The following is a 12767-nucleotide window of genomic DNA, read 5'->3' as shown; positions in this document are numbered from 1 at the left end:
TGTATACATAATAAATAAATAAATAAATATTTTTTTTAAAATTTAAAAAATAAAAGACAAAGAAAAAGAAACCTGTACCTAAAAACTTTAGAATTTGAATTTTTTGTTTGCTTGTTTTGTTTTGTTTTGTTTTTTGAGACAATTTCTCTGTGTAGCTTTGGCTGTCCCGGAATTTACTTTGTAGACCAGGCTGGTCTTGAACTCACAGAGATCCAGCTGCCTTTGCTAACCCAGTGCTGGGATTAAAAACCTGTGCCGCTGCCACCTGGACTAGAATCTAAAATTTAAAATCTCAGCTATATTTAACCTAAAAATCAAAATATGCTAATAACAGTGGTGCATGTAATTATTATACTCATTTCAACATAAGATGATAAAAATGTATACAGAAACACTTCACTGAAGAAATCTTGATTAAACCTGATTTAAACTGATGGTTATGATATTGAAGTTTTATACACAAACCCAATGCTGCAGTAGAGTAGGCGATTTTGTTTAAGTTGCCGCAAAAGGGTCTGACAGACAGGGTTTTACATACAGGTTTTCAGTGACCAAATCAGCAAAACCAGAAACATCACTGCGGGCTGTCTAATGGGTAAAACACATTAAATACATTAACTTTTTAAAGAAATAAGTAATTCTATACCCAAGTTGTCACCTGCCAAATTTCTAGAAAGTTAACAGTAGAAAATATAACTCCATAGGGGTGGCACACACATTTAATCCTAGTACTTGAGAGGCAGAGGCACGTGGCTCTCTAAATTCAAGGCCAGCCTGGTCTACAGAATAAGTTCCAGGATTGCTAGGATTTCATAGAGAAACCCTGTCTTGAACCACCTCCCCCAGAAAAAAAAAATCGGTGAGAATAATCAGACTTGTTTGTCATCTCCATAAGACTGTTACTTACCCCCAAATAGCTTAGTTTCATAAAATAGCTCGATTCAGATGGATCTTAAATACTCAATGTCAAAAAGTTAGTATCAAGGGATTAGAAGACCTCAAAGGAATTTCACCATTTCCTGTGTTTTCCTTTCTTTTCTTTTCTTTGGTCTTTTTGAGACTATTATCAGCTCTAGCTGTCCTGTATCTATCTGTCTCTGCCTCCTGAGTGCTGGGATTAAAGACCTGGATGCTTTCTACTTTTTAGTTCTAATTTAGTACAAACTACAATCTTAGAAAGATATAAATGTAATTTACCAGAATTTGCACAATTAAAAGAATCACAAAGCAGTCGGATTTAGAAGTGGCACTGACATCTTTTTAGACTTGACTCAGTTTCCACTTGGGATAAAAATAAGAAAAGATAAGATACTAAAACAGCCTTGAGTTGTGTAAGTTTTAAAAACTCACATAAAGGAAATGTTACACACAAATACCTTGTTGGAAACAATATTAAATGTATAGGAACTTTTATGAATAAAGCACATAATTTAAATGTATTTTACTGAAAATAAATAAAGTATGGCTTCTAATTGAAGACCTTAACAAACGGTCATTTTCTTTGGATTCTCCTGTATCTTTCTAGTATGTAGTTCCATATTCTAAGAGTTGAGAGCTTCTACTTCCAGGAGAGAAACTGCTAAAGGAACGCCAAAACTAGGTGTGGTTTTTTCAAGCCTATAATTCCAGTAGTTAGTTGAGAGGCAGAGGCATGAAGATCACTGTGAATCATAGGCCAACTTGGGCTACATAGTGAATTCCAGGCCAGCCTAGGCGACAGAGTTGAGTTCTTTCTCAATAAATAAACAGACAGACAAATAAATAAATGCTTTAAGAAATTTATCAATTTGTATGCCCTGCTCATAGGTTACCTAATGAGCAAAAGTTGAGATAAACGTTACCCTGTCCATGAGTCACTGTGAATGAGGAACACAGGATTCAGGATTCAAAATTGTTGACTTCTGGGTAAATGATGTTCTTAAGATACTAGATGTTTGTGTGAACAGTAAGATATTTTATATCTTCTTGGTTTAAAAAAACAGTAGATTTCACATCACTTTAGGTCTTTAAATAATAAATAAGCAAATAGACAAGAAAAAGGTCCTCTGGTTCTAAAAACCTATGCTACTCAGCTGAGCACGCCAGTACACACTTTAATCCCAGCACTTGGGAGGCAGAGGCAGGCAGATCTCTGTGAGCTCGAGGCCAGCCTGGTCTACAGAGTGAGCTCCAGGACAGTCAGGACAAAATAGGCAGACCTTGTATCAAAAAACAACCAGTCAAATGTCTGTTTTTACCCATAACTATAAGCAAACTGTAAAATACCACAGAAATAGAAACAGAACATAACCCAGGATATAACTACTTGTAATATTTACCTTTTAATGAATTTCTGCCTATGCAAGGTTAAAATTAACATCTTCATCTAGACATCAAGTTATAAATGGGGCAGAAGATAAATAAATGAAGTCATAATAGCTTCTTTCTTTTCTTTTCTTTTTTTGTTTCTGAGACAGGGTTTCTCTGTGTAACAGCCCTGATTCTCGTAGATCTCAGACCTGGATGGCCTGAAACTCAAGAGATCTGCCTGCTTCTGCCTCCCAAGCGCTGGGGTTGAAGGCATGTGCCACCACACCCAGCAGCCAATAGTGTTATTTTTAATATAATTGTTCTGTTGCCTGTGGAACCACTAGCCTTCTCAAGGCACAACCAATTTATCCCCATAAAGAATTTCACAAAGACACAAAACACAAACAGTAACATGTATCCTCTACAAACACCACCTCCACCTCCACCTCCACCACCTCCACCACCACTTCCACCTCCACCACCACCTCCACCTCCAGCACCTCCTCCACCTCCAGCACCTCCACCTCCTCCTCCACCTCCACCACCTCCTCCTCCACCTCCAGCACCTCCACCACCACCTCCACCTCCAGCACCTCCACCTCCAGCACCTCCACCTCCTCCTCCACCTCCACCACCTCCACCTCCACCTCCAGCACCTCCAGCACCTCCACCTCCTCCTCCACCTCCACCACCTCCACCTCCACCTCCAGCACCTCCAGCACCTCCACCTCCTCCTCCACCTCCACCACCTCCACCTCCACCTCCACCTCCAGCACCTCCAGCACCTCCACCTCCTCCTCCACCTCCAGCACCTCCACCTCCAGCACCTCCAGCACCTCCAGCATCTCCAGCACCTCCAGCACCTCCACCTCCAGCACCTCCACCTCCTCCTCCACCTCCAGCACCTCCACCTCCACCACCTCTACCACCTCCAGCACCTCCACCACCACCTCCACCGCCACCTCCACCACCTCCACCTTCACCTCCACCGCCACCTTCATCACCTCCACCGCCACCTCCACCTCCAGCACCTCCACCATCGCCACCTCCAGCACCACCACCGTTACCTGCACCATTAGTAACACCTCCACCACTCTTAACTCTGTCACCACCACAACCATTAGCACCACCAGCACCAGTTTCTCTTAATATTGTGTGAAAAAAAAGAATAGCAACAAGAAAGATCACTGCTGTATGTACAGCTGTCTTGGCAAATAATATTTTGAAAGAAATTAGGATAGAATCTGGCATCACTGGTAAGGATTCAGAAATCAGTAAATGCAGTTATTCTATTCTTACTAACATCAGTGGGAGAAAAAAAAGAGTTCTAGAATTACCTTAGGGACCTGGGAGCTGGAAGAACAACCTACTCTTTTCATTTTGAATGCATATTTTGTATGACACTAGTTTAGGATTTATAAGCAGAAAAAAGTTATTAGGTTTGAGATTTTTAGATTCACATAAAATAGAAATCACATATTAACACCCTTAAATTAAAATTCACCTTTTAACTATAGTCCTGAAATAAATAAGGAGTATAAATTTCTTCAAGTATTTATATACTTGTAAGGACCCTATGTTACATTTTTATCATTGCCAAAACATAGCTACAATGTAAGTATCTTTGCTATAACTATATACAGGACTAATTTTAAATAATATTGCAAAGTAATCTAATAAATTTAAGCTTCAATTAAGCCTCTCTTCCTAAGGGAATAGAAACTACATGCCAAGGCAGCTTAGACTAGTAAATATTTTTTTTCAAGGCTTGAAGTGAGGTCTTTATGAAAATTAAGATGCAGATGAGAGAACAAAATACAAATATCACCTATAATTTTGTCTAAGAAATTTAAGAGACATTCACAATGGGACATGGGGTAAATTAAAATTAATGATTTCTAATACCCCATTCATTTTTAAACTACTTTTACCTGAAGTCGTATTTGTAGTTTCTTGGCTCTTGCCATGACGATCTGCTTCTAGCCATTGGTACAAAACTACATAATGTAACAGAAACAAAAATCTTTATGAACAAAGCAAAAAACAAAAAACAAAAATGATACTGAAGAATGGAAAATGAGAATACAAAATTAAACAAAAGCAATTAAATTTGAGACATTCAAGTCAAGCACACAGCTTAACACTAGTGATATGTAGCTTACAAGCAAAAACCATGTAATTTTAACATAACAAATACCAGTCAGACATCTGTAACACTTATCTGTATAGGTGAAAAGCACATACATCTTAAGACTAATTTCAAGAGAAATATTAAAACAAAGCTAATGAAGTGTGATGGTAAAATGAATTGGAAAGGGTGTGGTCCAAAAATTAGTATCCCAAAATGCTAACAAGGATGCTGAAAGACAAGAAGCTCAACCACGGCCATTGGGAAAGGCAGTTTAATACTTGCTTATAAGATCAAACATGCTTTTGACATACAACTCTGTAAATCTAGTCTCATGAGTAAACATCACATTCAAGAGGGTTCATATCTGGTAAATACTCACCAAAACTATCAAAGAAACCAGAAACAACAAAGCCTGAGTGATGTGGGAGTGTCATATATCAATCTATTGATTTCATTGGTTAAGCAATAAAGAAACTGCTTGGCCCTGATAGGTTAAAACATAGGTGGGAGGAGTAAACAGAACCGCGAGCTCAACAGCTCTCTGGAGCAGAGACGCCATGCTCCCCTCTCCCGGGCAGACACATGCGATGAAGCTCCGACCCAGGATGGACGTAGGCTAGAATCTTCCCGGTAAGCACACCTCGGTGCTACACATTATTAGAAATGGGCTAGTCCAGGTGCAAGAGTTAGCCGAGAAGAGGATATATATAATGGGCCAAGCAGTGCTTAAAAGAATACAATTTGTGTGTTGTTATTTCGGGTTTAAAGCTAGCCATGCGGGCGGCCGGGTGACAGGGACGCAGCCCACCACTCATCGCTACACCTGAGAAACTATCATAGCCAAGAGGAGCTTAGGGAAATGTGACAATTAAATGCCAAATAGAACAAGGATCCTTTAAGAGAAAAAGAACATTGGGCCAAAACTAAGAAAATCCAAATAGGGTTTTCATCCCTCAATTGTCTTGTATGAAGGAGTTCTAGAAGCCAGGGTCTTCAAGTGTGGCTATGAAATCTCCAGAAACCCAAAGACAGAGTTCCACTCCACTAAGGGTCCACCTTACACCTTCCGTCAGACCCAGAACTGAGTAAGAGACACATACATGTAGAGTATCTAAAATGCCATCTCTGAGTTTTTAAGTATCATTCAAACATCACTTTTACTAGAATTATTAGCAAGCACGTCTTTTACATGACTTTTAACTAAGCCTTTAGGACTATATATTATCTTCCCAATCCAAAGCAACTTAAAGATCGCCTGAATTAAGTATTCAGTCAACCTTTCAATCCCATTAGATTCATTATCAGATAACTGTTAATAACTTCACTGCGTCATAATTGACTAGTATGGCCTGCTCCTCTCTTCCCCGTTCTCTCCTGCTCATGCCATGCTAATTTCACCTCACCTTGGTAAACAAAATATGATCTCCATGTGACCCACCCTAGATTCCAACTGCAGTTGGACCACATGCAAACTGATGATTATTCTTTATCCTGGCATAAAACCTGGTTCTAGAATTGTCAAGGGACTAATCAGCATTAAACCTGTGCCAGGAAGGTTGCTGAGAGCAGCTTTAGAGCAAGGCTCAGTAACAGGGATGTTAGGGAAATAGATTAAGAAAAAGCTGGCTAAAATCTATGTGAAAAACTTTGTTCATGACACTTCTATGGAAATAACTTGGATGGAGACATAGTAGGAGAAAACAGATAAACCAAATGTATTGTACTTCTTTCTGAATATGAGGACTAGTCAGGATGTGTCACTAACTTCAGAAGGTAGCAAATGTGAAAGAAATATTAATAAATCTACATGCATAGCTATGGAGCTGCTATCTGAAGTTAAAAACACTGCATGCCTTTCCTGGTGATCCTTTCAGTTCAAACAACACAGCTTTTCTATAGGATGACTTTGAAGTACCAGAAACAGAGGACATACTAAATAAGTAAATAAGATCTGAGCAGATAAACATAGGCAGTTCTGTCCACAACATATGTGAAAGAACCCGTGCAAGGTATTACACCTAGGAGACTGAGGCCAGACTGGGATCACTCACACACTCACACACACACACACACACACACACACTCACACACAAATGACAAAATTCCTCAAAATCAAACTATCAAATAAGAGTTCAGCCTATATTTTCCAGTATATCACAATCACTTTATATTTTCAATGAGAATAAAATAATCTTTCAATGCTTACCTTAATATATGCAATTAGCAACTTCTAGGTCATTAAGATTTCCTAAAATACAACCAGATCTATTGACTTTTGTTTGCTCATATAATTTCCCATTAAATGACTGGAAAGTTAGTAACAATAACAGATGTGCATGTACAAATTGAGGTTTTTTTTAAAAAGCTTTACTGAGATATATCTTAATATTTACCCTTTTAAAATAAATGATTCAGGGATTCTTTAGGATTTTTTTAATGTTTATTTATTTATTATGTATACAATATTCTGTCTGTGTGTATGTCTGCGGGCCAGAAGAGGGCACCAGACCTCATTACAGATGGTTGCCAGGAATTGAACTCAGGACCTTTGGAAGAGCAGGCAATGCTCTTAACCACTGAGCCATCTCTCCGGCCCTTTTTTTTTTAAGTTTTAATCATCTATTTTTATTTATGTGCATTGGTGTTTTGCCTCAATGTATGTCTGTGTGAAGGTATTGGATCCCCTGGAGCTGCAGTTGCTGACAATTATGTGTAGCACGAATTCTAATTGCTCTTAATAATAAAAACCCAGAGTCAGATACAGGGGTTAATGCTGAAGATCAGAGAAGCAGAACAGCCAGCCACCAAAAGGGCATCCTGCCACTACGAATCCTCAGACTGCTGCTGTTTTTATAAGACTTTAGACCGCATCTCAGACTGGATCCTCAGACTGCATCTCAGACTGAATTCTCCCACCTGAGATTCCTCTCTCCGTCCAGCCACATCACTCCTGTCTCCACCTCCCTAGTGCTGGGATTAAAGGCGTGGGATCCCAAGTGCTGAGATCACCTGTGTGTGAGCTCTGTTTCTCTTTTAGACAGAGTCAATCTCTCAGTAGCCCAAGGTGGCCTTGAACACACAAGGTGCCTCTGTCTCCTGGGATTAAAGGTGTGCACCACCACTGCCTGACCTCTATGACTAATGGCTTAGCTCTGCACTCTGATCTTCAGGCAAGCTTTATTTGTTAGATTACAAGCAAAATATTACTACAAATTATGGTGGTTTTACTAAGAATATTGGGTTTTTTGCTCTTATAGAAACATAATGGATCTGGGCCTGGTATTTTTTTTCGAATTGAGTGTCTTCTGTTCCTCTGAAATATTAGCACCTTAAAGCTGAATCTTTTTCAAAATTTTTTCATTTCCTATGTGCGTGTTTAGCCCACATACATGTATGTATGTGCACCACATGCATGTGCACCACACATATGTGCATCACATGGTGCCCACAGAAGTCAGAAGAGGGTATTTAATCCACCTGGAACTAGAGACAAGATGGCTGTGAATCATCAGGTGGGTGCTGGCAGTTTAACTCAGGTGTTTTGAAGAGCAACAAGTGCTCTTAATTGATGAACTATCTGCCCAGTTTCAAAGCTGAATCACCTTTAACCTAGAGGTCTAAGATGATATTCAGACATGTCTTTTTGCTGGTTTGACACAAGGTCTCATGTAGCACAGGCTGGCCTTAAAATTCCTCTGTAGCTGAGGAGGACCTTGAACTTCTGGACCCTTTATCCACCACCTCCCAAATGCTCGGATTACAGGGGTACATCATAACATCTGGTATAATATTTAGCAATTGTTACATCCCAGACATGCAATATTAAGATGTGTTAAATTCTGGAGTCTATTTCTGCACTATACTGGACCAGCTACTGCTCCAGTGCCATGCCTTCCTATCCGATGTCACGCTCCCTGCCATGATGATCATGGACTCTAACCCCCTGAAACCACAAGCCCAATTAAATGCTGTATAAGTTGCTCTGGTCATGGTGTTGTATCACAACAACAGAAATGTGGCTAAGACAAGTTGTTTATTAGGTATTTTGGCAGAGCAACGAAACAAGTAAGGAATATACCATCCTATTCTACCAGTCAGTGAATTTACTTTATTCTCTGTTTATAAGAAAAGAGAAAGACATCTATGGTTAAAAAAACGTTATCAAGTCTTCATAGTAAGGGGTAAAAGAAGACCTCTGGGGCTAAACTACACTTGGGCATTTGTGAACTGAGGAGGCCTCTCAATCTGTCCTCCGACGATACTTTTAACTAAACCGTATCAAAGGAGGCAGAAGCAGGAAGATCAGTTTTTGGTTTTGGCTACAAAGCCCAATCAAGACCAGGCTGTGCTACCCGGGACTCTATCTTAAAATAACAGGCAGGGTAGTAAGATGGTCCAGTGGGCGAAGACACTTGCATTACATGCCTGGAGACCTAGGTTCCATCCCCAGAACTTACATAAACATGGAAGGGGAGAAGTGACTCCCAAAAGTTGTTCTCTGACCATCATATTAGCACCATGGCATGTACAAACGTGACCTCCCCACTCTGTAATAATAATAAATAAAAAATTTAAAAGCCTGAAGGTAGCTATACTGACAAATAGTTTAAATAAAGGACTGCATAGTATTCATTTATGTTTGACATTCCAGTTTTATACAAAGCCTGAGGCCACCGGCACTGGCAATTTTGCTGATTTGATACCTAGCTGTAGGTTCTAAGTATCTCCTAGACCAATCAGGATGGAGTTGTTCACTATGGCCCAAAAGCAAGCATCAGCACTCATCTGGTACTTAGCTGCCATTCTGAGGTGTTACTGCTCCTTGCTCTCCAAGGGAAACTGACAATGCTATCCAGCTTCCTGTTCACCTGTGGGAAAATGGAGACACCAAGCTTCATCCAGAAGTTCATATTAATGCGAGGCTAGAATTTTTGTGTCTTGTAGCCAACTACAGAGTTGCTCTGGATCACCTGAGGCTTTACACTCCTAAAACTCATCTAGCAGCCCGGCAGGCAGCCTTTCACAGCGTCAGAGCACCCCAGACAGAGGCTTCTGATGTCAGGTGAGAAGGATAAACCAGGTTATCTTGTCCAGAAGTAGACTGGTCTTCCACAGTGCTCTCAATGCCCTACAACGTTTTCTCTGTAAACATCAGGCTGTACTAATCTACGGTACTTGGTGTCCAGACTGTTGTCAGGCTGTTGTTCAAGACTGCTGTCAGCTAAGCCTGAGCTGACAACCTCAATCCATTCTTAGATTTTCTTTTTAAAAACTGTGGGGGAGGGGCTGGAGAGATGGCTCAGAGGTTAAGAGCACTGCCTGTTCTTCCATAGGTCCTGAGTTCAATTCCCAGCAACCACATGGTGGCTCACAACCATCTGTAATGAGATCTGGTGCCCTCTTCTAGCCTGCAGGCATACATGCAGACAGAATACTGGGAATACTGTACACATAATAAATAAAAAACAAAAACAAAAAAAAAACTGTGTGTGTGAATGTGCTTAAGAGGCGGCTCAGCAGATTCCCAGAGGACCCAGGTTCAATTCCCAGCACCACATGGTGGCTCACAACCATATGTAATACCAGTTCCCAGATCTGTGCTCTCTTCTGGCCTCTGCAGGCATCAGGCACATAAATGATGTACAGATACACCCATTAAAATTTAATTAATTAAATATTTTAGAACACAAAACTTGCAAGTGGCAGAACTAGAATCTGATCTCAGGTACTGTCATCTCTAGGATCCACTTTTACAACTATTTATGCTAAATTGTTTATTTTAAATGGCTTCAAGTTTATTAGGCAAAAAGATAGAGGCTGAAGAGATGACTCAGCAGCTAAGATCCTGTATTACTTTTCCAGAGGATCTGAGTTTGGCTCAGAACTACCTGCAACTTCAGCTCCAGAGGATCTGATACCCACACAAGACATATAAATAAAAATATTTAAATAAATGGTATATCTGGACAGTCCTACTTCTTTATTGTCCAGAAGTCTAAGTGACAAATACAGATGATAATTTGTCCACAGATTAGAAAATACGTATATTTTAAGCCACAGATTTACTCATTGAAGGCCAGATTTATTATTATTTATATATTCTTTTCTTGTACTGCTAGGGATCATCTTGTATATGCCAGACACAGTGAAAAGAAATATTATTTAATGATCAGAAGAGATTCATATAGAGATGTTTAAGTATTACACATATCTTAAAGCACAATAAATTATAGTGATTACCTTGGTCATTGCTTCCTAGTCTCAAAAACTATGCTATTTACTTTGCTCCATGGCTTAGTTTGCCAAAAAGAAATTAGATATCCAATTTTTTCCTCGAGTGTCTACGTTTTATTGATTATATCCGAAGCAGCATGGAAAGAAAACAAGGCCAACCTACTGTAAACCCACAGCAGTCTCTGGAAGATGAGACCATGTAAGAACCTAATGGAAACAAGGCAGGGACTGTGGGAGCCCATGAATATTTCAGAAGAATAATGAAAAAGTATGCCAGATGGGCTCACTCGCAGCTGACTAGCAGCTGAATTTCTGACCAAAGCCAAACGCTTTCCTTACATAATTTATCAGCACTTTCCAGTCCTCCCCGCTACTGTCCTGTTCTTTCTCCTTTTTATTTTTAAATTCCAATACTACCATCACTCTCCTCGCAAGTAAGATCATCATAAACTATAAAAACAAGCAACAACGACAACAACAAAAATCCATGCCTAATTGCTTTTCAAAACCTGAGAATCCAGGTGTCTTCACAAAGGCTACAACAGACAAAAGAAGAGCTAAGAAAGCCTAATTAGGTCAAGGGGGACGCAGGGATCCTCCGGGAAGGGAACCGGAAGAGATTCTGCAGGTGAACTGGTTTGATGCTCAGGATGGAACACCACACTTCATTCATGCTAAGCACAAGTTCTACAGCATATGCTTGAGAGTGCTAAGTTTTGGAGTAACCTGACAAGGTAATAGCAAACTAATAAAAGAAAGCAACCACACCGACAAGTTTGCTTAAGCTTTTTTGCTTTTTGGGTTATTTTTCCTTAAAAGAATGTCTTATGAGAGACAGAGACAGACAGACAGACAGACAGAGAAAATGTTTTACTCTACAGCCCAGGCTGGCCCTTGAACTCAGAGCAATCCATCATCCTTAGAGTACTTAATTATGGGCATACACCACCATATCCAGATGACAAGCTTATTTATAATACAGATATTAAAAGAAAGAACATCCTAAGATTTTTAATTAAAAAAATGGAATAGTCCACATTCAGTAACTGGTTGATTTCCTAAAATCTACATGTTAACCTAACTTTAGAAACATTAAAAGCAGGGGGCAGAGAAACTGCCTAGCATTGCACAAAGCCTCAGGTCCACTTGAAAGTACTGCATACAACTAGGATCCTTGGTTGCACAGAGTTCAAGGCCACCCTGCGCTATATGAGACTCACTTTTAAAAAAGTTCAAACGGTCTGTCCAGCTGTATCCCTCTGTGATTCTGGAGGCAGGGAGGCCAGGCTATGCTGTTGCCTTTGCTTCAGCCCCAACTGCTACTGGCTCCATCCTGCCACAGGCTCCAGCAATATCTGACCTGGACAAGATCACTGTAGATGAACTAAAGCAAGTTGTTACCAGCGCCAGCAGCAAGGCAGAGCTACCCTAGGGTACCTACCTCTCTAGCCCAGTCTCCTGACGGCCAGACCCTGCTGGCTACACAGACAACCTCGTGAGATGTGGAGGAGACTATTGTCACTCACTAGAAGTTAATGACAGATTTTAGAAATAAAAACTGTCTTTCTGAAAAAGAAAAGCTCAAATCTAGGAAGATACATTTAAGATTATAATATGTCACAGTACACAAAAATACCCATGGCAATATAAACAATAAACAAGAATGTGGTAACTACTTCTGAAGGAAATAAGTAAATGACTGGAGACAGATATGAGATTTGTTTTCCTCTGTTTGATTGAGACAAAGTCCCTGCTATGTAGGCCATGGCGACTTTGAAGTTACCGAGTAGCCCACACATGGTGGAAGAAAAAATTGACTTCAGAAAGTTAGCTTTTGACCTCAACACTTGAACACAAGCACCCTGCACAACTGCACGCACACACTGTCACAACTTTAGGAACTTACTTTTGGATGTCTACACAAGAGTTCCAAGAATACTTTAAATCCCAGTGAAGAACCTGAGGATACTTCAAACAACTATGATAATGAAAATATAGCTAGCGTTTTATGAGCAATTATATCCCAGTGAACTCCATACTAAACACTATTCCTGTATTACCAACCAAAAGCAAGTAGTTAGTCAAATTTGTCCAGAGATAACTGGCAGACATT

The 12767-nt window shown here is 40.0% G+C and overlaps 1 protein-coding gene across 3 annotated transcripts in view; it reads right to left on the bottom strand.

The window, feature by feature from the left end:
* Dennd5b (DENN domain containing 5B) overlaps window positions 1-12767 on the bottom strand; it is a 117399-nt gene that overhangs the window by 91301 nt on the left and 13331 nt on the right. Inside the window, exon 2 of one of the 3 annotated variants that reach the window (XM_075982219.1) lies at window positions 4221-4286. The exons of the other annotated variants lie outside the window; for them this stretch is intronic. Within the exon in view, the coding sequence (XP_075838334.1) occupies window positions 4221-4286 (66 nt within the window). The remainder of the gene's footprint in view (window positions 1-4220; window positions 4287-12767) is intronic. 3 annotated transcript variants of the gene reach the window in all.

The sequence above is a fragment of the Microtus pennsylvanicus genome, chromosome 8 (genome assembly GCF_037038515.1).
Source record: "Microtus pennsylvanicus isolate mMicPen1 chromosome 8, mMicPen1.hap1, whole genome shotgun sequence".
NCBI classification, from domain to species: domain Eukaryota; kingdom Metazoa; phylum Chordata; class Mammalia; order Rodentia; family Cricetidae; genus Microtus; species Microtus pennsylvanicus.
The sequence above is the reverse complement of the archived record's forward strand: the minus strand, read 5'-3'. Positions and strand labels throughout refer to the sequence as shown.